The 27733-nt window shown below is 45.8% G+C and overlaps 1 protein-coding gene across 2 annotated transcripts; it reads left to right on the top strand.

The window, feature by feature from the left end:
- The first annotated feature begins 304 nt into the window (after window positions 1-304).
- Window positions 305-17446, top strand: ppm1aa (protein phosphatase, Mg2+/Mn2+ dependent, 1Aa). 2 transcript variants are annotated; one of them, XM_076158475.1, is made up of 6 exons: window positions 305-709; window positions 1494-2347; window positions 2453-2570; window positions 3360-3471; window positions 3585-3642; window positions 17005-17446. In XM_076158475.1, exons 2-6 carry the CDS (start codon window positions 1511-1513, stop codon window positions 17017-17019), a joined length of 1140 nt encoding a protein of 379 aa, XP_076014590.1. In that variant the 5' UTR covers window positions 305-709; window positions 1494-1510; the 3' UTR covers window positions 17020-17446. The 2 variants fall into 2 exon arrangements, with proteins under 2 accessions (XP_076014590.1, XP_076014589.1); XM_076158474.1 differs by lacking the exon at window positions 17005-17446 and adding an exon at window positions 7109-11661.
- The last annotated feature ends 10287 nt before the right edge of the window (window positions 17447-27733 follow it).

Genomic DNA, 27733 nt, shown 5'->3' with positions numbered 1-27733 from the left:
ATTTTGCAAAACATCTTAATATTGCATTTGAACTGATATGTTGACAAATTATCCAAAGCTTATTTATTTACATTTTTCTTGTTGAGGACTCAAATAAATCATTCCCGTAACATGGACAAATATTTGTCTAAAAACAGTGTTTTGTTTTGTTTTGTTTTGTTTAATTTCATTTCATTTCATTTCATTTCATTTCATTTCATTTCATTTCATTTCATTTTATTTTATTTTATTTTATTTTATTATTATCGGGGCCAGCTCTGGGAGCCGTTCAAGGATGATGTCATGTTTTGGAACATCCGGGTGCTTGTGGCTCTGCGCTCTCTCTCAGCAGCAGGCAGCTAGCTAGCGACCTGTCAGCTGTCAGGTGGAGAGAGGCTGGGACAGACGTTTCAGCTTCCCCTTCTCTCGGCCGCACACACAGCTTCGGCCGACAAACTCAAAACAACACCTCTTAGAACAAACTCCAGGTCTCCAGTTGAGATAATGTAATGCAACGCGGACGCACGCAAACAGGGACCTCTGCACTGACACCGCACTGCACTCCAGTGACGTTTGCTCCTTGGCAGCTAACTGGCTAGCTAATCGAGGCTAAACTGCCGCAACTCCCCCCTAGTTTCGCGGTTGTAGCCCCTCTGCGGCGAGCTGCAGCCTCTCGCTCCGTCTCTCTGCCTCATCGTCCGTCGCCGTTAAGAGCTATTTCGGATCTTCGGTAAGTCCTAGTGGGTGCTTGCTCACCTCATGTTTACTCGTATGTGCTAACTGTTGAGCTACATTTGTGCGTTAGCCAGCTGTGTTAGCATGTAGCTAGGCCGAGGGCTGTCCGTGCCTTTCACAGCAGGCCTGTCAAAGTTAGCCGACAGGGACAAGGGTCAAGGCCCGCAGCTAGGCTCGGCTGTTTGTTTATTTGGGCTGTGCTCTCGATCCGCTACTGAGCTAATATTTACGCTAATCTAACAACATAATCTGTACTTTGATTGTTCCGTGTTTGTGTAACTTGGCTCCTCGCATTGTTAGCATCGATGTGAGCTACATTTGTTTAATCTCCAGCTTTTATTTCGTGGCGAAGTTATCGAGTCACCGGTCACTCTGCTAGCCGACGCTAGCTGTGCAGCCAGTTCACCTAAGTAACCCAAGTAGCCTCTGTGGTGAACGCGCTGCAGTGCGAAGGTCACGTAGATTCTTTTAAGTTGTCTACTTTAACGATTAGAGCCACAGCCTTAAGTGTTGCCCTTCCTCATTCAAACGTCTCATAACCTGAAATACACAGCGATGTTCCTGATATGTAGACAGGTCTGCTATATTTAGAGCCGAGCTGAGTGCTGAACTCAGACTAAGATGCTAATCTTTCTGCCTTAAATGGAGCCAGCAGATTTCACACTGTTCATTTTTAGTACTTTGCCCCTGTAAAGCTCTTGTTTTTGGCTATTTTATATTTGTAAAATCTACTATGTGACATTCTGAATAGATTTCCTTCTTTTTAATTTATATTGTAGGTGTCAAGTGGGACACAATGGGGGCATTTTTGGACAAGCCAAAGATGGAAAAATACAATTCAAACGGTGAGGGTAACCACCTGAGGTACGGCCTGAGCAGTATGCAGGGCTGGAGGGTTGAGATGGAAGACGCACACACAGCTGTGATCGGTCTGCCTCAAGGTCTGGACCTCTGGTCCTTCTTTGCTGTTTACGATGGCCATGCTGGCTCACAGGTAGCCAAGTACTGTTGTGAGCACCTGCTGGAGCACATCACCACCAACTCAGACTTCCAGAGCGCTCTGCAGGACGACCCCTCTGTGGACAGTGTGAAGACTGGGATCCGCACAGGATTCCTGCAGATTGATGAACACATGCGGACCATCTCTGAGAAGAAGCACGGCGTGGATCGCAGCGGCTCCACTGCGGTCGGAGTGATGATTTCTCCAAGTCACATCTACTTCATCAACTGCGGTGACTCTCGGGGGATCCTCAGCCGGGGCGGAGCCGTGCACTTCTTCACCCAGGATCACAAACCGAGCAACCCTCTGGAGAAGGAAAGGATCCAGAATGCCGGGGGCTCAGTCATGATCCAGCGAGTAAACGGCTCCCTAGCCGTCTCACGGGCTCTGGGAGACTTCGACTACAAGTGTGTGCATGGAAAAGGCCCAACAGAGCAACTTGTCTCACCTGAGCCTGAAGTTTATGCAATCGAGAGATGCGAGGGAGAAGATGAGTTCATTATTCTAGCTTGTGATGGCATCTGGGATGTCATGGCCAATGAGGAACTGTGTGACTTTGTAAGGTCAAGACTAGAGGTGACAGATGACCTTGAAAGAGTCAGCAATGAAATCGTTGACACCTGCTTGTACAAGGTATGCCACAATCACAACATCTAAAGTGCGGTTTATCGCAAACATGTCTTTGGTAACATGGTTGGTTTTTATGATCTGTACACATGGTCTTTGTCTTTCCTACAGGGAAGCCGTGACAATATGAGTGTTGTGTTAATCTGCCTGCCCGGGGCCCCGAAAGTGTCTCCAGAAGCAGTGAAGCGGGAGAGCGAGCTGGATAAATACCTGGAGGGCCGAGTAGAAGGTAAGAGGGGGGAGGAGCTTGGCAAGTAGAAATGGTCCCCATGGTCCTTACCTCACCTTTGGGCCTTTAAACCATTTAAGGTGGTTTGGCATCTATTCAACACATATCATTTGTGCCTTAAGATCGCCTTTTGAGCCGTCACATCCTGTCTGTGTGATGGGACATCCACTGGTGTTTGATAGAGGCACAGATCTGATGTGTTAAAATAAAATATAAGTCCATTCTCACTGGGAGTTTCATGTTTGAGGCTTTAAATGTTACACAGCTTTACTGATGCTGTCTGTCTCTCTGTGAGATGGAGAGTTCCACTTTCCAAACATTGCCTGTATCATTTTGGAATTAGACCTAACAGCTCTCCTTCCCTTCTGACCTGACAGCCACAGAGACCTGGCGTCTATTCATCCTTACTCTGTTTAATATTTTCCTAAAGTAGCTACTGGAGATCTAAACTCCAAACCCAAGTTAACCCTCAGCATTACACTAGAGAACACGCCTATCTTTACAATTACCAAAGGACTAAAGGTGGCTGTACGGAAGGATGTGCACCAGATTGTAGGATTGTATACTGCAAGGTTACATCATGGAGCACTCAGAGCAGCTATCAGTTCATTAGGAACACCTGATGCTTTAGATTGCTTTAGATTGTACCTGTGTGAGTAAAGCCGTCCCTGTCAGACCAAGAGGTGCTGTCAAAACATTTCAGTCACCGGCTCAGATGAGTTGGTTGATCTCACTGCCCTGCTGTTGTGTTTAAAAGCCTTCCAAACAGAATGTGTCGTTGCCCAACAGATATCCTCAAAAAGCAGGGGGATGAAGGCGTCCCGGATCTGGTCCATGTAATGCGGACGTTGGCGTCCGAGAGCATCCCGAACCTCCCTCCTGGAGGAGAGCTGGCAAGCAAGTGAGTGACCTTTGTGGATAGAATGAATAATCATGTCAAGTGCCAATTGTCTCCGCCTTTATTTTCCCGAAAGGTAATTTGTACTGTTTTGATCATTCCCTCCCCCCCTGTAGACGAAGTGTTATTGAAGCGGTGTACAACAAACTCAACCCCTACCGAAGTGATGACACAGTAAGTATCACAACCTGCCCTTTATAATGTCTTTCCCTGTCGGTAGGTTTGTTACGGGCATGCATGCATTTTGATGAGTGACAAGAAAGCTTCAGTGTTTGCGAGTAGTCAACCAGATGGGACAGGGACTCAGGCCCGTTGTCCCAAAGTGTCTCCGCGCGGGTCTGGACTGCCTCAGCCTGTTGGAACTCGATGATTTCTCAAAGATTCCTCAATAAACATTCTACTTAAGAGGGAAAAAGTGAAATCTCCTGCAGGTGGATTTAAAACCCTGCACTCATCCACGGCATTAAATTGGCCATCATGGGTTCATGGGGGTGCTGTAAGATTTAAACACACAGCCCACAAAGCTGCTGCTCTGGTTCTGTCTGGGTCAGCTAGTTGTCATTGTGCACATGCCTTCTTGTCCTTGATTTAGAAAATTAGCATTTTGTGTCATTCTTTCATGTTTTGTGTGGAGACTTTTAAATTTCATTCTACACATCAAGTTGCCTCAGATTTGAACGGAACCATCAGAAAGCCGGGGAGCCCCTTGACTTTCTGCGTATTATGTGGTGTTTCAACCTGAAAACATAACGGGCCAAATCCAGACTTTTGTTGCTCCTCTGCACAAAGCTTCCCATTTCGAGGTTTTGCGTAGATAATTCTACCTTTTTGTGTCAATCCTCTTTAAATTGGCCTTTGGCCATGATTGCAGCTTGAGGCCCTCTTTGATACACCCCTATCATCTTTGCACCGCTGTATTTTGTCCAATCTGTACTCTACTTGAAATGTAGTTTTAGTGAGGTCAGTTGGACTTCATTCATCTCGCCAGTTTCATGTGGTTGTTTGCTCTGAGCCATTGACCGACTCAAATGTTCAGGGTTTCAAACTATCACAGCCTCCATTTGGCTCTGTGTGTGAAGTTAATGTTTGTTAATGCACAAATATCTAATACTGTTGTCCATTTAATCTTTTCACTATTTGTTCTTAGAGTTCACAAAAAGATCAATCTGTTTCTCTACTCGCCACATTCTTCACTTAGGAGCGAATTAACGTTTTATCCGTTCCCAGTGATGAAGTTTGTTGTATTTTTACCAAAATTGGGCAACCTTTATGTTTGAACTCAATCACTGTTATCAAAACAAATTTCAAAATCCACAGCCAACTCATTCTGGGGGTCAGTGTGTGTGTAGTAAGAAATCCCCCCAACCCCATTTTGAATTCAGGCGGTTACACCACAAAGTCCAGACAGAGGGGGCGGAGGCTTCATGAAAGCGGCGTAACCGATCAACTTAGTCAAGCAGGCGGCGGCACAATGAACGTATGTAGTGACCGGGGGTGAGAGGTCAGTGCAGCTCCACAGTTTCCTGCTGCTTTGTGTGTAAACTGTGACTAACCTGAGCTGCCCTGTGGGAGGTATTCCTCATAGCCCCTGTGAATATAATGGAGGTGTTCTGACCAATTAGAATCACACATTACAACACCCCCTTATTATCCGCTCCACAACAGAGGGAGCCATGTTCTTGGATATAATGTCAATAACACAAAGAGGACACCACCATTTAACACAACTCTCCAGATTCCTCTTTGATTCCTCTCAGAGGGAGCGCTGTGCCCCTGGCAGCCATTGTTCCATATAGAGACAACATGAGCTTCCACTACGCGCTTCAATGGCGGTAAACGTGATACAGTAACTGCTGAACCATTAAATGCCAAGTTCGTCGGTCTCACCAAGAGAACAATCGTTGAAAATATTGATCGCTTTCAGTTTGAATTAAAGGATAATTGTAATGCTGGAAAAAAAAGGTTCTTAGTTCGGAATTTTCAAAAGCATTGAGAGTAAAATACGTTAATGAGAATACTGGGATGTTTGCTGATTCTATTGAAGTTGCTTTGCCTTCATGTGTCAGCGTCATCTGTTTCAGTATCTCACCAACTATACATAGGGCTGAATAGTTGTTTCAAGGAAAGTCTGTGATTCATTCTTCCATTGACATCATCTCTCCCAGCGATACCAAACGAGTAAAACCTTCACAGCCTTTTTTACACGTTCAGGTTGAATGGTTTGAATGTTCAAAGCCAAACCACAATTGGGCAAGTGTTGGAAGAACAGAGGAGAGTCGGGCATGTGCACAGTAACACCGTAATATTGGCTCTCTTACTTTGAACCTGAAATGCGATTTGTAAATCAATAAGAATCCAAGGAGATGTTCCACAAAAACGCCTTCATTAGCAGGTTAGGAGGGGAAAACTCTCCAATATTGGAACAAATCCTTGGTTCAATCCGGTCTGAGAACATGATCAGTGGTGGATATGAACCTATGATGGCCCTCTGCTGGTCCTGAAACTAGAAACACAGATGATAAATTGGTTTCTGTTTCCATGAGTTATGAGTTTAGTTACACCTTGTCCTTTCATGAAATGATGAAATGACACACTCGCTGTCCAGAGGCACAGTTTATAGATGTAGTCTGAAGTGATAGTTGTTGTTTGTGGTGTTTTAAGTTTGGCATTGTGAGGGAAAAGTAGAATTACTTTTGCATGACTTGTACCTGTGGCGGTGTGTTGTCCGGTAAGCTTCTGAGGCTAGTTTAGCTTCTAGCAGCCAAGCTAGTTTCAGACAGCTCACCTGTCATCCGTACAGCATGCAGAGATGTATGTGTAGTATCGACGTATCCATGGTGCTTAACTCACACCACACACACAACCAGCCACTCTCTCCTTAATACCTTGTGGCAGTCGGCCAGAAACGTTTCAATCATGGTGCTAACTTATGTCTGACCTCCAGCCATCAATCCTTTAGAATCGGTGTCGTATTAGAATCCTCAAATCGTGCTACAATTTGTTTAAGTATAATCGGTTACAGTAAACAACATGCTCCAAACCACCAGAATGCTCCTTTAAAGGCACTAAAACATTACATTACTTTTTTTTTTTTTTAATCACCAAATACATACACTGATTCTTTGCGTACATACTGACACACTTCTGACCATTAAAGTTTGTATATGAGTCACATGTATATATATATATATATATATATATATATATATATATATATATATATATATATATATATAATCTGAGTTTTAGTTTTCCACTGCTGCGTTAACAAAATCTGCTAATGTAGAACCAGAGAAGTAGGATTAGATTGAAGTGTTTTCTAGTCGTAGTTGTAGTTTTGTGAGTGTGTTTTGATGGTGGGATCGCCCGTCGCTTTACATCGACACGGTATTGAACGTACATCTCAGTTTAGAAGACGTTTGAGTTCCGTTACTCCTGCGAGCAGAGCTGCAGGTCACAAGGTTAAGAGGGACGGTGTTGTTACCTGGGCGACCAACACCTGGATGAGTGCAGCATGTTACTGTCAGTGGGTGTAGTGTGATCATTCATAAAGCCTGTCCAGCTGTTGATAGAGATCTCATGGATGTAGACCCCCCCACGAGTCTGAAGGGTTTTTCCTCCCTCTTCCTCTCTTATCAAGGACTCTGCGTCCACAGACGACATGTGGTAACACAGCCTCCAACCACTAACACAGCATAGAGTTTACAAACCACCATCCTCTCAAGACCCACAGCAGCTCAGCTCAGCTCAGCAGTCTGTCTCTCCGCCACTCTGAGCTTTTGGTTTCTAAGAAGGGAATTTCATTGGGAGGAGGAGGAGGAAGAGGAAGAGGAGATGCATGCACACAAACCTGGAACAGTGCAGCACCAGTCCACTCTGGAGTTCAGGATCCCCCACAGTCTTGTCTCCCCTTTATGTTCCCCCACCTTAATACTTTCCTCTAAAGTAATCCATAACAAGTGAGTCCACAAGGTTTTCTTTTTTTTTTTAATAATCAGCTTAAGTAGTAAGATTTTTTTTGTTGTTGTTGCTGTAATTAATTTGATTCACATTTCCTTGTGTGTGTTTGTATATTTCTGTTTTTGTGAAGTGCAATTGCCCTGTACAAACAGCCTGTATTTAATGCAGCTTGATTTTAAGTTAAAAAATGAAAGAAATGAAAAAGAACCTTTTATGCACTATCTGCCTTTTCCTGCTCTTCTGGAATTCTAACAAATGTCTATTCAGTGAATATTACTGCTTGTCCTCCAGGCACAATGTCTCTGCGCTTTTACTTCTCTTTGATTTTTAAGTTAGTCTATGCTCCTTTTAAGAAACGGGTAAATTGTATAGTTGACAGCACAGTAAGCTCTATATCAAACCATTCAATCCTAATTTCTCTCTACATTTGTTTTTTAATTGTATTTTATGTTTGTAAGTGGTTTGTGTACATCCTCAAAGAATAATGGTTTAAGTTGCGGCTGTCATTTTTGGAAGCGTGGAGCCAAAAACAAAAAAAAAAGCTTCATTTTCCTTAAAGCAGACGACGGCCTCGACCCCGGCTCACCCGTCGCCCGGTGCAAATCGATCGGTGCACCCTGCGGGCGAGTGCGGCGCCTGTGTGGGCCGTACACGCACACGTGTGGGTGCAAAAGGCCGATCCGTACGCGTACAGCTCCTTATCTTAGATTTACTACAGCAGACCAACATCAGTCTATAGGCAGAGGAAGTGCTGTGCCCCCCCCCCCCTTCAGCCATTGTTCCATACTCACACAACATAAGCTTCCACTACTTTGTTCCAGTAGCAGTCAACCTGCTGTACCATGCTGTGTGTCTACTTAAAGCTATATGTCCTAACCTGAGACGGCACAAGTAGGTAGAAGTTACCCATAATCCTTTGTAGCTAGTTGAGACTTGCTGGTTTACACACTAACCTTGTGTCGTTCTAAGAGTAATCTCCTGAACACAAGTTGTTACCAATGCCCATCAGGGGTGCCATATGATTTATGAACTCATGACTCAGCTTTATGATCACCTATGCCAAGTTTTATTGTCTCATAAGATTCCGTTTTTGTACGTGGTATAGATATTTGGTTGTACCTTTTAACACAAATCTTCTAAATGGACTGATGTGAAGAGTTTGAGGCACTGACTGTTGAGATGAAATGGACGGTTGGTTGACTCATAACTTAGCAGGGCGGTTCTTTATTTGGACATTTTACCGAGAACAAACCCGCTTACTGAGATGAGGTCTCGTGGTTGTATAGCACCTTTTTATTCCCATCATGCTCTGCTTTACCTTCCCCCTCCCACTCCCCCCCCTACCTCCGCTGCACCACAAGCCAGAGCACAATACAGTCTGCTGCTATAGTGTGTGTAACGTTCTGTGGATTATCTGCAGTTGATTTTCCCTTTAGCAGAGATGAATAGTCACTAAATCTGTACTAAACACAAACAGTAGATTTATTTCTTGAAGAGAAATGGTTTTATTTCAGATTTATTTTCTGCCATTTTTTTGTCTTAAATTGCATTGTTGGAAATGTGTGTATGTATATATTTTGACCTAAACTTTTAAGGAATAAATGATGTTGCTCACGTTAGTTTCCTTCCCATGGACGCACTGAGATTCTGGTTTTGTCTTTGGTGCTCATAGTTGAATATTTTCCTGACCCCTCATTATTTGGTGTCCCTCTGATCTGTGCTCAGGGTTCGGACCGCTTTCTTTATTTATCACACTCTAATGTACTAAATTTGTTATTCTCATTAATCAAAGTGACAATCCTAACCATTTCATGGAATTGTGTTATGTGACGGGTTGTGAGAACAAAGAAGAAGATAAAATTTTAATATTTAGGAGACTCCTGAGTGAGTGAGCTGCTTTCACCCAGGGCTCCTGTGGCAAAATGGCCAGAGAGCAGAAGGACTCTGTCACTGCCGAGCCACAAAGCAGGGCCTCAAAATATTTAGCCCTCCGAGAGCGACTGTATTTGAAGATTTTCCATTAACGCAGCCTGGAGCAGCTGAAGTCGACTGCACTACAGGCATAAATAACAGCATAATAGTAGACGCCCTATTGAAGCTCACTCAAAACCACAAACTGGTCCTTGAAATTGGAAAATTGACGTCTTGTTCGTTTGTGTCCATGAAAATTAGATTTTGCTGCTGATTCCTCTCCACTTTTTAAGAATCACAGAGCAGAAGAGTGAAACACAAACTGGAGTGTTTTTGTCCAGATACGTGGTGTACAAACAGTTGTGTTTTCTTTCCTCCCCGGATGCTGAATGCACCTTCCTGTTGTCCTTACACAATGTACAGCTCTTGAAGGCTGTTTCATTCATTCAGCAAATTTGACAACCGCAAATGGGAGAGAAAAGTTCAAAATCACTTGAGGTCTCTGGTTTCGTTCAGTTTGTGCACCCAGAAGCTTTTTTCTCACAGCAACATGTCGTGTATTTATTTGCAAAGCATACAAAAAAGGAACAAATGTCAAATTCCCCCGCTCGCTGTTTCCCTAATTTTCCAGTGGAGTCTTACTGTGGCCCTAAAGCCATGCTGGTTATTAATGCAGTTACTTCCACAGAATGTAAGCCGTTGTAGCTGGAATGTTATCAGATATTTACTGTCGGTCATCTCTCACATCTGGAGATTTTGTTTCAGTTGTGTGAACGGCTCCAATCCCCCCCCCCCTCCACACTCCCCCTCAAAAATGAACAACAGAAACGACCCCAAGCATTAACCTCCTTTTCATGTTTCCTGAAACTGAAATACCTCATAACGTTTATGGTTATAAGTGTTTTTGTCTTGTGTTTTGTAGATCCAAACTCTTCAGAAAGCGCTTGACGTGGAGGCGTGACAGTAAAAAGAACACGTGTTCCCCCTCAGAGCCTCACATTTTCACACCCAGGCATTAAAGCTCCTGCTTTTGCACACAATTTGATTGAGTTTTTGCTAATGTTAAGACAAGTAATGACCTAAGTGATTGCTGCAAACGGCAACTTCTCTTAGCAACACTATTGACCTTGTCTTATGAGAAAACGTGCCCCCCCCCCCCTCCCTCCTCCCCCTCAAAACAGCGCCCCCCTCTCCTTCCCTTGTGTAATTTCACTAACTTGTCCACTTGTGTGATGCTCACTTAGCGCAAAGATCTAGAATTGAGTCAGAGTTTCAGGGTTGTAGGAAAGCGAAGGCGTGTAATTAAATGACAGTAGTCATATGCACTGATCGTGTGTGTAATCAGCTGTTTTCAGAAAATTGTTATTGTAAAAAAAAATAATTCTGGAGCTATTTCCAGACTGACCTTTGTTGACCTGGAATGCAGCCTGTGTTTGTGTTTGTATGGAGGTCTACCTGGCAGACGTCTGAGAGATTTTAAAAGCTTGCGCCCTCTTGTACATATCGATGTACCTTTTTTTTGTTGTGGCGTTAACTGTGTGACCCTTAGCCGTGGCGGTTCGCGTCCCCCCCAAACGGAGCCTGAACCTCATGTTGCTGAACCTTTTTAGCTCATAAATAAGCTCACCGATTTGCCTTACCCAATCTCATGTTGCCCCCTAAAGTACTTGTAGAACAAAACACTATGAGGAGTAATGCTGTCTCCATGTTAGGGTACTTAAAGAGTATCGGTTGTTACAAGGTACAACTTCTCAGCCATCGCTGGTTCGTACGCTCCTTTTCTTTCACGTTACCTTTTTTTCAGTCTCGGTTTTCAAAAGCTTATTTTATTTTTTCACAGCAGATGATGTCATACGTTTAACAAATGCAAGTGTTTTTAACATGGTAACCTCGCAAAAACAATTCAAAAAATGTGCATACATACATTCATGTCTGCTATATTTATGATTACATTCAAGAATAGCTTTAGAGTGCTGTAGATAAGTATTGTCAATGTTGGTTCAAATGCTTCTCGGAGGCCTCTGTGAGTGATTTTACAAAGTTCAATAACTGTATATTTTGTATTATGTTCTAGCTCCAAAGGAATGGCAGAAAAAAAAAGATAATGTTTAAAAAGCTTTGTTCCCTGAACTAAATTGTACTATTTGTGTTGTCGATTGAACAAATTGCATTCCTCGCTTGTGAATTGATGCATTTCTCTTTTTGCTCCTTAAAATTTCTCCCCTTCTTTCCCTCCTTTCTTTCATTTTTTAGCCTTTGAAGTTTGAATAAAATTTCTAGTTTGCAGAATGTATTACTAAATAAATGGGTTGTCACCTTGTACCTCTCATTTCATCACTTTTTAATCTGTGTGGGTGTGTTGTTCAAGACCACGATGTAGAGGAGATGGAAATGAATCCACCCCCATTATGTAACCCAATGGTGTAAGGAATAAATTCAAAGGAGAAAACTCAAACATGGTTTCAGGCACAACATTCTCCTCCTTTGTATTATAGCCAAGTCCCAATTAAATATAAAGACTGTATATGAGCTTGGTCTCCTTCAAATCCTTGTATTCCAATTGGAAATGAGTGTAAATGCTGCAGTTTGTACACGACGGATCAACGGGCCCTTTCCTAGTCGCATAATGTGAGCCCCCAAAAGCACGACGGCGTAACCCTGACGTGTCTGTGTGTCTGTGCCGAGTGCAGATGGAGGGCTGGAGCTGAGTGTGAGCGTGGGTCAGGGCAGGGCAGTCCACAGCCACTGGGATTAGGAGCCGTGGGAGGGATTACTCTGAAATGTCAACATAATGTCATGAGCCGTGTTAGAAGGTCAAACGTTCAAACGGTGCTCAGTGGCAAGCAGTTAATAGATCAGGTACAATCTGGATTGTTGTGCTTCCAGTGATGAAGGAAGGAAGTGCCACAGTAAAAAACAAGTTGCTTGTGGAGCACGTTTGGGTTTTATATTCAAACAAACTGAAGAAATCTGTTTAACCTGCAGGGAAACCACAGCGTTTATTTAAGATTAAAGAAACATTTCACTAAAGAAGATTGTAATCATTGTCAGATCACCCAAAGGCCCGATTACACAAAAACAACACCCTGATGGCTGCTTGCGGTCTCTGAGGCCACCGGTCTGCCTGCCACCTCACCAGAGGGGGGCAGTGTTATTAACCATGTAGACAGAGCAGCAGTGTGACTGAGGTACCGCTCTGTGGAGGCTGGAGTCCTCCTCATTTGCCATTTTTGTATCATCAAGTGAGGACAGGAAACTCAGAAATTACAGTCATTTGAATGTATTTACTCAGTGGAGCGTCAGGAGGACTCGCATGTTTATTAAATATCTGAGCTGTTGGGGGTTTGCACTTGGCAGTCGCTTGTTTTTTTTTTAATTGCTGCCAACATCCGTAATAATCATTTAATCACGACGAGCTCTTGTTTCGATGTTTGCACGCGAGAGCTGAACCAAAAAATGAGGTGACTCATTAGATCCCAGGCCACCTGTGCGTCCCTAATGAACGGTGCCGCCCTCACACTCCTCCGGCGCTCATCAAAACACTTCTTTCGTCAGCAGCCGCCATGGTGCGGACGGAGCTGGCTCGTCATCTGCCTGCCATTGTTGAGCGCATGTCATGCTCTGTTTCTCATGGCAGAAACCCGTTTGAGCTCGATTAATGCGGCCATGCAGACGCAGCAGTGAGAGGGGGGGGGGGGGGCGGGGTTAGGCACTAGGCACACCGCAGACTCTGGATGGTTTCTACTGCGAGGTCACCGAGCTCCACGTTTGCTAATTTGGCTTTGGAGGATCCAGGCGCTGTACTTGAACGGGGAAGGATCCATTTTGATGGCGTTAAACCCGGGAAAAGGACAGCGTCTCATGTACGAGACGTCTGTAGTGGCTTTCAAGGTGCATTTGATCAGGGTAACACCCAGCAGCACTTTGCATACGGCTCCTCTTCGCCCACGCTTCTCTTCTTGCATAGTTGCATCTCTCTCATGGCGGCTGCCCCTCCTCCCCTCCCCTCCCTCCTCCTGCTGCTTCCTTTCTCCATTTCCTCTGTCAGTGAGTGTACTTGTTGCCCGAGGTCAGTTTGTCACAGAGAACACAAGCTTTTCGCACTTGGTTGCAGCGATTCTATGAATGGTGTGTACAAACAAGCATATCAAACAGGCCTGACATCAGCCCCACCCCCCCCGCCCCAAGAGCTCATCTCTCTCCCTACAGATATACATTGAGCATGTCCTTCCTCTCTCTCTCCCTCTCTCCCTCTCTCTCACACACACACACACATACACACAATCACACTTGGTGGTGGGAGCGAGCGTTCCCGTGGATGAAGTGGGTTACACAAACACGCTGCCCTGGGAATCCCGGGCCGGCTCATTATCCAGCACCCCTAAGACACAACTGGGTGTAAATTAGGACATGGAGCGAGGCGGGCTCGTTAAAGAGCCACAGATACACTCATTAGCATCAGCACCTTTGCTTGTTAGAGGGCCGTACCGGCGTCGGCTCCCACTGCCACATTGCGTCCTGTCATTCCTCCGCACTGACTGGAAGGTTTAGGATTAATGTCAGCGCTCGCCGGCGGGTCAGCACTGTTGTGGTCCAGATCCGGCGGTGATTGATCCGTGGTGGCGGAAAGCGATGGAGATTTGTTGACAGCTGCCCGCTAACGCCACCACTCCCCATCTATATTTCATTGTGCCGGAGAGATAAAGCCTCCGTGAGAAGAAGTCGTCTGGCAAGTGGCGGAGCCGCTCTGTCACCGCCTCGGGGGAGAGACCACGTAAACGAAACCTCTTCAGTATGATGTACAAACTCCCTCCTCCATTCTCATTATGTTTGGTGCTGAGGCGCTGTGAGATGTTGATGTTGATGAAGAGACGACCTCACCCAGTTTCTACCTCCATGTTTCCATACGTTGCCTTCAATGTGGCGGGAAAATGTCTCTTTGTGGAAATCTACGAACTAGGCTGAATGTCGTCCCTCCAGTGTGGGGAAGCTACTTTAAGGTACAAGCTACTCTCTTCATATAGTAGCTAACTACATTAAAGCTACATCAAGGGGGCGTTGTTAAATTGATGATTTAATTGGTGAACCCAGCTACTTAAAGCTACAGTAGCTCAAGCTAGAATTTGAACCCTCATTACGTCCTGATAGGAATCCATGGATTGAGGCCTCCGCGACAACGATCAGGCCTATGTAGCGCCCCCTACTGATGGCCGGAGTAATACCAGCATCGACCATAAGAGGAATCGCGCCCGCAACTATCAATCAATCCCCAATTTTCAAGACTGCAGCTTTAAGTTAATTTGTTAAAGCTTTGTTGTTGGACTTGCTCTTTCCGTCTTGTGTCAGAGTAATAACTTGTGTTTGTCTTCTCCAGCATTGTTGTCCCGGTCTCTGCCTCGTCATATTTCGATCGTTGCCTCGATCTATAGGCGTTAGTTCTGTCAGGCCACAGCGTATTTTCCTGTAAACTGTATTGTCCTGTGTAATCACATCGATGCGTCAGATAAACACTTTCTTTTGTACCCTTTGCCACCGCGTTCGCTCTGCTTTCTGTCGCCTTGAATGAGGTTTGTTGGCTTTCTGTAGGTATGTGTCTCTCCGTCACTTCATCTCCCGTGTCCTTTGAATGTCTTTTCTCTTGTTCGCCACGCGTTTGTCCGTCTCTCTCCTCATCTTGCATGGTGCCTGCAGTCTGTCGTCGGCATGCAGCGCCCCCGGTTCCCCCCCTGCATGCTTTCACTGCAGCTCATTCTGTACCTGTACAATTTCATTTCACCATTGCACCCCTGCTCTTTCTCCTCCGCAGGACCCTGACATCCTCTTCTTCCGTGGCTTCAGCTAAAACAAGAGCTAAGAGGAGAGGATGTCAAGTGGGAGTTTGTCCTTCACAGCAACAACAAGTATCCTCTCACATTCATTCACTCACGCATTCATTTGTTGCATCTGCTTTTCATCAATGTACACATCTGAAATATGGTCCACTTGTAACGTTTAATCTCCCTATTCTCCATCACATCATTCCAGGTTTCATTTCATTTTCATTCTGTCAGTTTCAGCGATTAAACACACTGGGAAATACGACAATAGACACTTTGTAGCTCCGTAGGATTTAGACTGAACGGTGCAGACGGACGCCCAATCTGTGAAATCCAACACAACTACACGGACGTGACAGCAGACGGCGTCATCGTTTTACAAAATTCCTACCCGAGCGAGGTCGCTGACATTATTCCCTTGTAAGTTGCAGCATTCTGGAGATTTTTGCCGTTCCAGGTCCGCAGGCCGCCAAAGAATCCTCTGCATGCCAAACAGGCTTACTCCTCTGTCGTGGATGAGATAAACAAGTGGAGAAGAAAAAGAAATGAGGGGAAGAGTGTCCACGTTACCATAGTTACAGTTGCAAACAACAGGCTTCCCCTGCGGACAGTGATATGCCTCAATATGTATGAATAACAGACCTGATGGATCTTAACCTACAATACAGACGCCAAAATGAATGGTGGTGAATGACAAAAGTAAAGATGTTTCCGGGTCAAAGGTCAGAGGAGCATAAAGGTTCATTCAAACGCCTGCTGATGCCTCCAGAAAGCAGCAACTTACAAAAACGGCGACCTGGTTCGAGTGAAAAAGGCCTGAAATTCCTGATATTGTGTCAAATCGCCTTTAAAGAAAAAGCAAAACAAGTGTTATTCTAATATACTTAAATCACAAAGCAACTCCAAAACATAAAGCTGCATAGAGATGTGTGTTATACGTGACTTTTGTGTCCTTTCGCTCTGTCAAAGCCCTAAAAAGGAAACCAATATTTAGCTTGAACTTTGATCCCAACGTCTGCTTTTGTTTCTGCATTGCTTTAAATATGATTGTGTATAGTTTAGTCTGTCATCTTACAGGATACCCAGCTGTTCTGCCTAATAGAGTGTATGTGTTTGTATAAATATATCTATCGTTCCCTTCACTCCAGAGGCTGCACATCACACACTCACACACTGAGTCACAAAGAGAAGAATCAGTCTGGCCGTGACGCAACTCTGAACACTTTTCTTTCCGGGCGTTTGTTGCAGTTAAAAAGCCGTTAAAGTCACTTCCCTTATAACACCCGAGCTCAAGTGTGTGTTTGTAATTAGGCTGTGGCCTCCGTAAACCTGGTTTGTAGTATTTATACCTTTAAATGGGCATTAAACATGGCATTGAGTCAGGCTTCCAAAGCTTTCCATCCATCCTGCCTGCCTGCATGCTTGCCTGAAGAGGAATCAAGTGGGTCTTCTTCCTCGGCTTTCTCTGCTCTTACCTCGGTGCATCTTGCAACTCTTGTTTTGCGTTTCTCATTTTCTGACCTCGCCCCAAGACTGTTAAATGGATACACTGTGTAAAACAATGGTGCTGATGTAAGTTGCTAGTGGTAAGACTGAGCCAGGCAGGTAACAGGTGTTTGTTCTGACTGCGTGACCAACAGAATACAGAATCCTTAACCAATGCAGCGGGCCAATCAGCACTCACGACTCAACGTAAACAACGAGCAGGACTGTGATGTTTGTGTGTCTGGCTCTGTCACATTGTTCTCTGTGTTATTCGTGTCCCCAAGGATCCACGAATAAAACCTTGAACCTTCCCTACACCTCTTGTGTGAGAGCCATTGTAACTGTTCCTCGCTGTGTGTTTCAGGTGAGCGGCGTGTGAAGACGAGGTGATGTCTCCTTCTTTAAATGACATCTAAGAGGATAAGTGCTTCCATTCTCACCCCCCTCGCTTACCGCCGCTCACTGTATCACTTGTAAAGGCTCATACAAACACGGCCATCCTCGTGTGGAAAAGGTCAGGAAATGAGCGGCCAGGCTGCGAGATTCCATTTTCTAACCAAATGTATGGTTTCCATTGTGTATGCGTGTGTGTGTGAAGAGCGTACATACCCTATGTGCTCTTTATCAGTGCTCTTTTTACACATTTACATAATCTGCCATACTTCAGCATTAAGGCATAAGTTAATATGTCTGTATTACTATTATACAGAGAAATGCCTTCTGTTATTACAAATGAGGTAATTAGATCAAAAAACAACTGTGGGTCCTTTTCTCAGGCTTTTTCCTTGCTAATAAACAGTTTGGAAGTAATAGAGAAATAAAACTAAACGGAAGTCAAGAAGATGTCAAGAATTACTCACAGGCAATCAGGAGACAATGGAGGCGACCAGGGGGACAAGAGAGGGAACTCGCATATCGCCGCTCTAACGAGGAGACGGGGGGTCAGGACACAATGGAGGTACACAGGAGCACAGAGGACGACACGGCAGAGGACAAAGGAGGACAGGCCGGTAGAGACAGTTTATACAGGCTCACTGCTTCCTCCATCGGGGAGACACAAGACAAGCAAAGGCAACAGCTCCTCCAGGATCTGCCTGTTTCTAAAACAACAAAACAACATTTTAATCAAAGCACATCAACTAGTGGCCCACCAAAATAAGAGTCCGACTGCAGTCAGCTGGCTAACGTAGGAACCAGAAGATTTATTCTGTTTCTGTCTTCTGTATATTTTTATATTTGACTGACTGCAAAAGCCTTAGGAGACAGAAAAGACATTTATTAATATTTCCTTTGAGCCTTTTTTTCCCTCTGTGAGCCCTCATTAGCTTCATAGGTGTCATGGTCAAAGGCTGATGCAATATCACGGCAAACTATGAAATATAATCAAATCAGCCTCATGCTGCCGTATTCCAGCTTATATATGTGTCAGAATGGGAGGTTGTGTATGTCAGCAGGCCGTCTGAATGCTGAGCTGACTTGTAGGTGACAGTTATCACGAGAATACTAACAAGTGGTGTGTGTGTGCGACAATCATTAGACAGCATTCAGTGACGCGCAAACGGTGACCTTGGGTTCGGGTTTACTTCTGAATATCTCTTTTATCCACATTTTCCAATCTTTGCGCGGCTGCCAGTCATCCAGGGAGAGTGTGTACAGTAAAGATGCAGTATAATCAGTTCTGATGCTGTAGTAGTCCCTCAGAATATACTTTTGACAAATTCTAAAGTCAACGGATCCTCAAAGGAGCCAGTGGAGGCTTTACAATAAGAGCAAATATGTCTGTGCTGGCATACAAACAGGCGATTCACAGGAGCACAAACGCTCCATTTTGCCTCTGCAGCAGCTGCCATTAAAGGCCGTGATGACTTTCCTGCTCCAAACGCCCGGGAATTATACTCCGTCTGGCAATGACTATCACTCCGATTTGGCCTCAAGCATCTTCGGCCGTTTTCTAAAACGCTTTTCCCATTCAGAGAGATCCATCTGAGAAACTATTATTGCAGCAGCCTCAGTCTCACTTGTATAAAGACGCATGTTATTGCCCCGTCTGAGCCTTATACACACACACACAGGCACACACGCACACACGCGCGCACACACACACACACACACACACACACACACACACACACATACACCCACACACACACACACACAATTCATCAGCAGGTGTGGGAGGAAATGTTAGTTTTTTTCCTCCTGCAGAAGGATGTTACGTTTGCTGTGTGTGTGTGTGTGTGTGTGTGTTGGGGGGGGGGGGGGGGGGGGGGTCAGTGTCAGTGAACAAAAGTCGCTTGCTGGAGCCATTCAGGCTGTGGGAGGGTTTCCTCTCTCTGCAGGGGAAGGAGGGAAGCCTTGATGCGAGCGTGTGCACGACTGTTTACGCCGCTGAATTCACTCTCTGCCCTTTAAACATAAAACATTCTCATTCTACCTCAGTGAGACTCTGAAGTCATTTGCAGGAATCCGAACCTTCCTGAGCGATGCTTTAACTCAAACTTTACCTTGGTGGATCATTTACATCCGTCGTTAACTGACTCACAATCCTACTGATGGATACACAGGGGGAGTCGCTGTGCGTGGTTTTGCTCCGGGATCCTGGTCTCTGCCTTTTTATGTTCAGGATCAAAACTGTGGTTTAGATGTGAACCACAGTGAAGACACACACACACACACGCCTAAACCCTGCTGTTACTGCACAAACAGGCTTTAATAAAAGAGCTCAAAGGTAACAGCTCAATTTTATTATTATTATTATTATTAGACAGTTTTTAAACAGTCTAAGTCTTTATTCACACCTGTGGTGCGTTTGGTTCACACATGAACATTTCCCGGGCGGTCCAAAATATGTAAACAAATCAGATCTGAGCCGGAAGTGACGCCCCTCACCTGGTACAAGTTTACTTTAATTCGCGCGGGAAAAAAATCGCAAACACAGTCAGAAGTGGATCGTCAGCGCCGTGCGTGTGTAATTGTTTACTATTGTCTGGTTGATTTAACAACGTTTGCTACATCGAAAGTACATGAATTTGAAACTAATATCAAGGCTACTAATCGCGACCGGAGGAGAAGAGGCGCTCTGATGCATTCAATCAACCAAAGATTCACACACACTTTCTACTCTGAAGACGCATCAGGTAAGATTGATCAGATATTTATAATGTTTATTAGCCTGTACACATTATCAACAAAGTCTGTCATAGCATGTACAACACAGGAAGTGAGTTGTATGGTTTATTGAGTCGGTTGCGTTTTCACTGCAAACGAACGGCGGCTGCGTCGGTCCGAGGCCCCCCCTCTCTCTCCAGGTGGTCCTGGATCGGTTGATTCGGTTCGGACCCGAGTGCTATTGCTGCGATTGCGGTGTTCACATAAACCCAAACGATCTCTCCCGGCAGTGTGTCATACTTGTACCGTTTCAGCTGTCGGGGCGTTAGTGCCTTGCCTCACAGTAACGTCAGCCCCTGCACAGATTACAGCCCGAGTGAAGGTGAACGCGGCCGAGCGGCGGTACGAGGACGCATTAGAGATAAGTTGAATTGTCCTTTTTTTCTTTTCCTTAATCGTTTTGATATTTTACTTTTCATTTAAGTTTTGCCGGCTCGGCCTTGCCATCAGAAATATTTTATATATCTTTTCCAAAAATCTTCTTTCAATCCCCTTGAAGGATGTTTTATGTAAAGTATGCTTTTTGTACCCAGGAAAGACTTTTAATCAAGATTAGCCTTGGTGTGTTAGTAGCCAGTGGACTTGCTGCGTGAGAGTTTATAATGGAAGATAATTAAACTGAGCTTTCAGTAAGCTGGAGCGGAGGAAGAGGAAGAGGAAGGAGCCATTTACCAGCAGCAAATTCTGTCAGGATTTGAAAGAAAGTCGGAGAGGGAAAAGTTTTAATTAAATGATGAAATATTGATTCCTGTTGAATAGGCTGAGTTTGTATGAGGCGACTTGTGTCCTAAATAGAGCAAACATGGAAATGGGTTTAACCCTTTGGTGGCTGGAACTGACCACGGACATTAGAGGGATTAAAAAGAAACAAAAATCTAACAAAACAAAAATTAAGAAAGATGAAAGTCTCATTTGTTTGTGGTGATCTAAACAAATCATCAGGTTAAGATAATGAGTATTATACATGTAAACATTATATAGGTTCAATAAAGTCAGAACATATATAAATATTCTATACAGTGAGAGACAAATAGTATCTAAGGGGAAATTTAAGGGGAAAAACTGAAGCCATTGTTTTATATATTTCTCTTTAAGTTTGAAGCTTCTTCCTGTGTGACTCGTCCCTCCGCATCTCTCTCCTCCTGCCTGACGTGTTTAGAGCACAGAGGCCTAACTTCCTCAAATAAACTGCTGTGTGTTTTTGTCTGGAATACTTCACCTTTTAGAAACAGCTTAATCAGCACTTATATGGAGCCATTCTGCTGCCATAACGTGGCAGCAGGGGAGCACTGCTCTTGTGAAGGTTCATTCATGGTTTTCAGAGCATGGCACACTCGAGGATCCTCACTTTGTCCACCCAGAAAGTGCAGAGAAAGGGCTTTTCCTGGGTGGTCCCACTCATTAATACACTCCGCAGTTCTTGATTTACGGCTCACAGTTCAACTGCTGCCAATTAACGTGGAAACATGTGAAAGGGAAAGAAACACACAGGAGGAGGAGGAGGAGGAGGAGGAGGAGGAGGAGGCCATGTGTGTGCTTCCTCCTGTTGGCTCCAAACGGTGTCAACCTGCCCGATACAACCAGGCAGGGAAACAGGAAGGATTCATCCTTTTAAAAGCAGCAGGGGCAATTTTCCTCCGTCACTTTATGATCTTTGTAATTTCTTCATTTCTTGTTACTATGTGTGTTATTTAAGAATGGAATAAGAGGCCCAAAAATGCTGCAGCGCACTCTGAGAGACTCTGAGAGACATTTCTGTACTCCTGATCGCACAAAAATACATTTCTTCATTCCTTCAAGCAAAATAGGGTTTAAAGTGAATGAACGAGTCCTTGCTTGTGAGTGTGTGTGTGTGTGTGTGTGTGTGTGTGTGTGTGTATGGAGGCAGTTAAAATTCTCTGAATAATTGCTGAAATCAAAATTGAAATAAAAAGCCCAGCCTGGCTCCTTGAATGCGTAAGTAAGATGTAATTCCTTTGTTGTTGCCGAGCGATGCATACACTCGGGCGTAGACGTACATTCTGTGTGTTTTCTGTGCCAGTATTTCAAGGCTGCAGCACAGATCTATCTAGTATTTGTGTAAATGAAGAGCTAATCCACTTTCCACTCTCGAGCCGTTGGGACTCTGTTAAAATCGCCCAAATTTCTGAATTGTTTTCTCTCCTTCACCTTGAAGGCAATCAGAGCGAGAATCATTAAAAAAACGAAAAACAAACCACTGAAAGTTTGAGCGCACACACACACACGTGGTGAATGTAATGATCACATGCATGTTCCTGCCTTACAGATCCTCTCCGCCTTTGCATCAAATCTCAGCCACCATCTTTGTTTGCTTTGCTTTGTTTTGTTTTACTTTTCTTCACTGACTTATTTTCCGACATTTCCACTCATCTGTCCGCCGCTTCTGGTCGTCAAACACACCACCATTTTCCTTTTTGTTTCCGTAAAAAATCAGCAGCTGCCTGTGGAGGTCGCATGCCGTTGCTCGCCACCCCATGACCCTGTCAAAAGCAATCACCGTGGTAACACACAGCTATAGTTCTCCTCTCATCTTAAGACATAATCTGTTTAATTGGTGTCAAAGTTGGGGTCCTTATGGTGAAAGTCCCTGAAAATACCCGCAGACGGATGGACGCACTTGTTGAATCGTGGCTGTGGTGAGACTTGTTAGGCCGTAAGTGTGTGTGTGTGTGGGGGGGTGTTACTGCGGGCCCTCCAGCCACTACAAGTGACAGGATCTTTAGACTGAAGTCAGTCCCGTATGACCCCACAGACTATTCAACCGGCCTCTTTCTATACACCCGCTAAGTCACAACACACACACATACACACACACACACACACACACACTTTGAGATGAAACTCTTTAATCTGCTTCATCCTGATAAAGGTTTAGGAGGATTCTGAGGAAAAGAGTTGCATTGTTCCCAGCAGTTTGGCATGTTGGCCTTGGTTCTGGACGTTTAGGAAGGATGGGAAGGTTGCTGGTTTGATCCCGGGCTCCTCCCAGAGAGCCTGACACTGAAGCCGTCACTGCTCCGGATGTTCAGGTCGGCGTGTGAATGTTAGATGGTTGTAAAGCACGTTGGATAAAAGCGCTGAGAGAGGTCGCTGTCAGTGTCAAAGCTCAGATCACAGAGAGGGCGCACGTCTTTGATACGAGCAAGGCCAGGCGTGTTTCTGACGCTTAAAACCTGTCGAGCCCATGAATAGGTGTCAAACGCGAGCGCGACGTAAAACTGTATAAATTTCACACAACAGCATCTGGACAGAAACGGCGTGGGACGATGCGCCACGAGGACGAGATGAGACAAGGACGAGACGAGACGAGGACGAGTTCATCAAAGCTCTGAGAGACGGGAAGGCCGGATGTAAACCACCGAACGAGAATTCTTTGTTTTCCATTTTTCGATCTTGTTTCACCTGAGAGCTCCTCACCTTTTTAGCTGACAGGACACAAAAGGGGGGAGGGAGACACACACACACACACACACACACACACACACACACACACACACACACACACACAAGCGCGCGTGTGAATGTAAAACAGCAAACCGGGGGGGCTAGAAAGTGCAAACAATCACTTGAGGTGTGTGTGTGCGTGCGTGTGTGTGTGTGTGTGTGTGTCTGGCTCTTTCTGCCCGCTCGCCTGATGCTCCCACTAATGGTCTGCCTGCTCTGCTGAAGTAGCACCAGGAATGCTACCTTCTCAATGCTCCACAACTTAAGGCGAGCATGGCAGAGCTTCCATTTGTGTGTGTGTGTGTGTGTGCATGCATGTGTGTGTGTGTGTGTGAGAGAGTGTGTGTGTGTGCCTGGCTGTTATTATCCTCCTGGGCCAACCCCTCGCTCTCCCATCCTGTAATGAACGCGTCCACATATTTATGTTTTTGCCAGAGAACACTTGAAGCACAAGAGGGGTTAGAGTAAAGAGTGGGGAGGTCTTTGGACCGCTTTCAACACGGCCCCCCCGTGCCCCCCATAGGCCAAGTGAGGGGTTGTGTCTTTACAACAATCAGGTGACCGGGGAGGGGGAGTTTAAGGGGGGGGCGTTGGGGGGACAGTGTGGTCTTAACAAGCCCAAATTTAAAAAGAACATCATTTTCATTATGCAGTCAAACACAATTACAAGCAAATGTTTTCTCTGTGGATCTGCCCCCGCTTTCAGGCTCTTTGTCCGCCGGCCCTCAGTGTGTGCGCGCAGGAGAAAGGCCCCCGGTGGTCAATGGGCGGCTGAGTGGCGTGCTCGGCGAAGGGGTCCGCGCGTCTTCGGGTCCCCGTCCCCCCTTCCCCCCTCCCCCCGCGTACAGAATGTGCGTTTTGTTTCCGGAGTGGAGCCCCGTCCATACATTCTGAGCAGATTTGTTGAATTAGAGAGACGCAGCGGGAGAGACGAGGGGAAGCGGGGGGTAAAGTGATGGGGAGGACTTGTTGCTAGGTGACCGGCACACAACTGCGGCATGCCAGTTTTCAGAGCCTGGCACTCCTTGTCTGTTTTTTCCCAGTTTTTTTTTTCCTTGTTTGTTTTGTTTGCTTCCTTATCACCCCCATCACCCACCCACACACACACACACACACACACACACACACACACACACACACACACACACACACACACACACACACACACACACACACACACACACACACACACACACACACACACACACACACACACAAACACACACAAACACACACTTCCCCCTGCTCCTCCCACCCATCATGGCTGAAGTGCAGATAATAAAACGAGAGCGAGAGCAGACAAAACACGGAGAATCGCGGCCGATTTGTGAGCCAGAACCTCCAGAATCCACTGTAAGAAGCAGGTCGGCTGCTCTTCTTCTCCAAGCCCGTAGATACTTAAGAACCTTGTGTGGGAAAAATAGTGAATCTCCTCTTTAATGCAGCAGTTAGAGTAGAATCTGACAGAAAGCATCAGCCTCATACAGACACTCTGTGCTATCAGCAAAAAAAAGGGAAAGTCTTATCCTGAGGCTCGTAAGTGACACACAAGGACAGTGTGTGTGTGTGTGTGTGTGTGTGTGTGTGTGTGTGTGTGTGTGTGTGTGTGTGTGTGTGTGTGTGTGTGTGTGTGTGTGTGTGTGTGTGTGTGTGTGTGTGTGTGTGTGTGTGTGGCCCACCTCCCTGCAGACATGGCCGCTCCATGGAAGGACCATGTATGAATATAAATCCAGCCTCTTGATGGACGCTCCCTTAATGAGCTGCTTATGTTCGGAGCGTCTCCTTACCTCGGGCCTTATGTTTAGTTTCCCTCTGGATTTTCCTGAGCAGACACTTCTCGGAGTTCTGGCCTCCCCTCCCTGGTTTTCCTCCTGACTCGGCGTTCCCGGGAAGCCACTTAGCTCGTCAAACGCAGACCCTCCGTCCGAGTCTCCCAACGTCCGCTAACAGAACCACGCCGACGCTTGCAAGCTTTAATGCATCTCTCCTGTTGTTGCTCACAGGGTTGTGTGGGCAGTGTATCGGTACACACACACACACACACTGAAGGACCTAGGGGTGCTGGTGCGGCTCTCTGCAGACGGCACCCGCACGCTCCCGTTTTGCATTTAGTCTGAAAACACGTCTTACACTTTCCGAGTTCTTCCCGTCATCTTTCAACACCACATATTCATCCGGCACGGCGGCGCTGCGCACAGATTCAGGGTCAGGCGTATTTTTGATACACACCCCCCACCCCCCCACCCCCTCACCCCCTCGGTGTCGCTGTTGATTCAAAGCTCCCACCGCGAAGGTCAGAACCAAATACGCCAAGACGAAATCAGTCATTGTTGATCCGATCCTCCACCCCGTGTCTCCCGATTCCTTTTCACCAAGACGGCATCTTCCTTTCTTTGTGCTGCCGGGGGCCTATGAGACTATCAGGGCACAGGTGTGCCCAGAGGAAAATTCCCCTGCTCGCTCTAAAGCCGCATTATTCAGCACAAGGCCGTGACAGTCTGTTTTTTTTAAAAGCTTTTGGCAGATTGCAAATGGTGATGCTAAACCCAGGCACAAAGGAAGAAAGATACAATGGCTTTCTTTCATCGGGGGTAAACCGACAAAATCAGATATGCTGCCGACATCAGGTTTGGTGGTGAAATAACCCTGGATGTCTCCCATAGGGTGTGTGAGGGCGGGTGGCACGCTCCCCTCGCACCCAAAAAGGAGCAAATTCACCTCTGAGACGAGAAGTTTCCTTTATTCAAATTCGGCCTGTGAAAGTCACATGGTGGACATTAGGAACGACTCGTCACGTTGAAATATTGTATGTATATATGGATTAGAATGATGCAGATAATTCAGATTGGATGTTCTGGTGCGAAACCTGGTAGAGCTTAAACTGTTGCTTGTCATTCAACCAACAGCTTTAAAAGGCGTGTGTGTGTGTGTGTGTGTGTGTGTGTGTGTGTGTGTGTGTGTGTGTGTGTGTGTGTGTGTGTGTGTGTGTGTGTGTGTGTGTGTGTGTGTGTGTGTGTGTGTGTCTCTATATGCTGTGTGTTTTAGCTGATCATATTAGCAGCTGCACGTGTCGGTACATCTGCCAAAGCTAAAATGGCACCGATGCCGCCGCCGCCTTCATTGTCTCAGTGCCGCTGCAGTTAATGGTGCCGCGGTGCCGGGTGCCAACATGTTTGGCAGGATCCTTTAACCGCTTACATGCCTTTAAAAAAAACTTGAGAGAGACGTGTCCTTTGCGAGACGCTTCCCTGCCATCCCTGATCTAATAGTAAACCTTTGTGGTGGAGTCTGACGCCTCGTTGCTTCTTGGAGTGAGTGAAAGTGTAAAAGCAACACCGCCGCTCTCTGCCAGATTCACATCCAAAGCCACTCTGAGGAGTTTGTACTGATCCTTTTCTCCTTTTCTGTCATATTCTGCAGATTTTGCGCCTGGTTAGCTGATCTGAGCCAGCGTGTGTGTTCATTAAAGTGATGTAATGCATCCTGGCAGCTCCACTCTCTCTCTTATCCGACCTACATCAATTCTTAATCCACATATTAAGATGTCAGCTAACTGTATGAGCTCATCAGCAGAGCCACTGGCCGCCGTGGATGTGGAGTCACATCTGACCTCCGGTTGAAGAACGTTCGGCGCTTTGTGAGCCAGGGATCAGTGTGTGACATAAACGTGTAGGATCTGTGCTTGTTCCATTTAACGATTCATCTGAGAGCAGCTGCAGACCAGCCAGAGATCAATTGATTCATCTTCTCAAGGTCCCTGAACGCTCCACGGCGCTGCGGCCTCGCCAGGTTACGGCTGCTGACAGCCGCGCCTGATGAATATTTGAGTGTGTGAGTGTGTGTGAGTGTGTGTGAGTGTGTGTGAGTGTGTGTGTGTGTGTGTGAGTGAGTGAGAGAAAGCAAGACGACTCTCAGCTCGTCACTTGGCGCTGCGGCATTAAGCAGCGAGCCGCTCGGTGACACGGGGTAACGCCAGCAATGACATGAACACATACACATATACTGTCCCTCTGCTGCACACACACACACATGCATTCAGAGAGCCCTGTCAGCTACTTCCTGTCAGAGGCATCACCCTCTAGGTAACAGTGGTGAGCTGTGTGCACACAGAGATCAGGCAGCTCGGCCGCTCTGCCTTCTCCTGCCTCTGCACCTCCACGCCTCCCTTCAGCCTAACGAGCTCTGTCAGGATGGCATTTGACAGAAGACGTCAATGAAGCGCAGCTGACAGACGCGGCGACTCCGGACATTTGCGGTTGCTGCGCTCGAAAAGACACACATTTGTAAAGTTTGTCGTTCCGCGTGCGTTCAGAACGCAGACGCCGTCGTTCACAGAGCCTAAATATGGGCAGAATCCGTTCCAAATCTTGAAATTAGGCGCTTTTATATCAAGAGTCTCGTTTTTGTAATTAAGAATCATCGGTGCTAAATGGGATGAAGTCACACAAACACAAACCATT

This window comes from Genypterus blacodes, unplaced genomic scaffold (genome assembly GCF_046128005.1).
Source record: "Genypterus blacodes isolate CSIRO-AG114 ecotype Tasmania unplaced genomic scaffold, CSIRO-AGI_Gbla_v1 ptg000082l_1, whole genome shotgun sequence".
Lineage (NCBI taxonomy): Eukaryota > Metazoa > Chordata > Actinopteri > Ophidiiformes > Ophidiidae > Genypterus > Genypterus blacodes.
The sequence above is the reverse complement of the archived record's forward strand: the minus strand, read 5'-3'. Positions and strand labels throughout refer to the sequence as shown.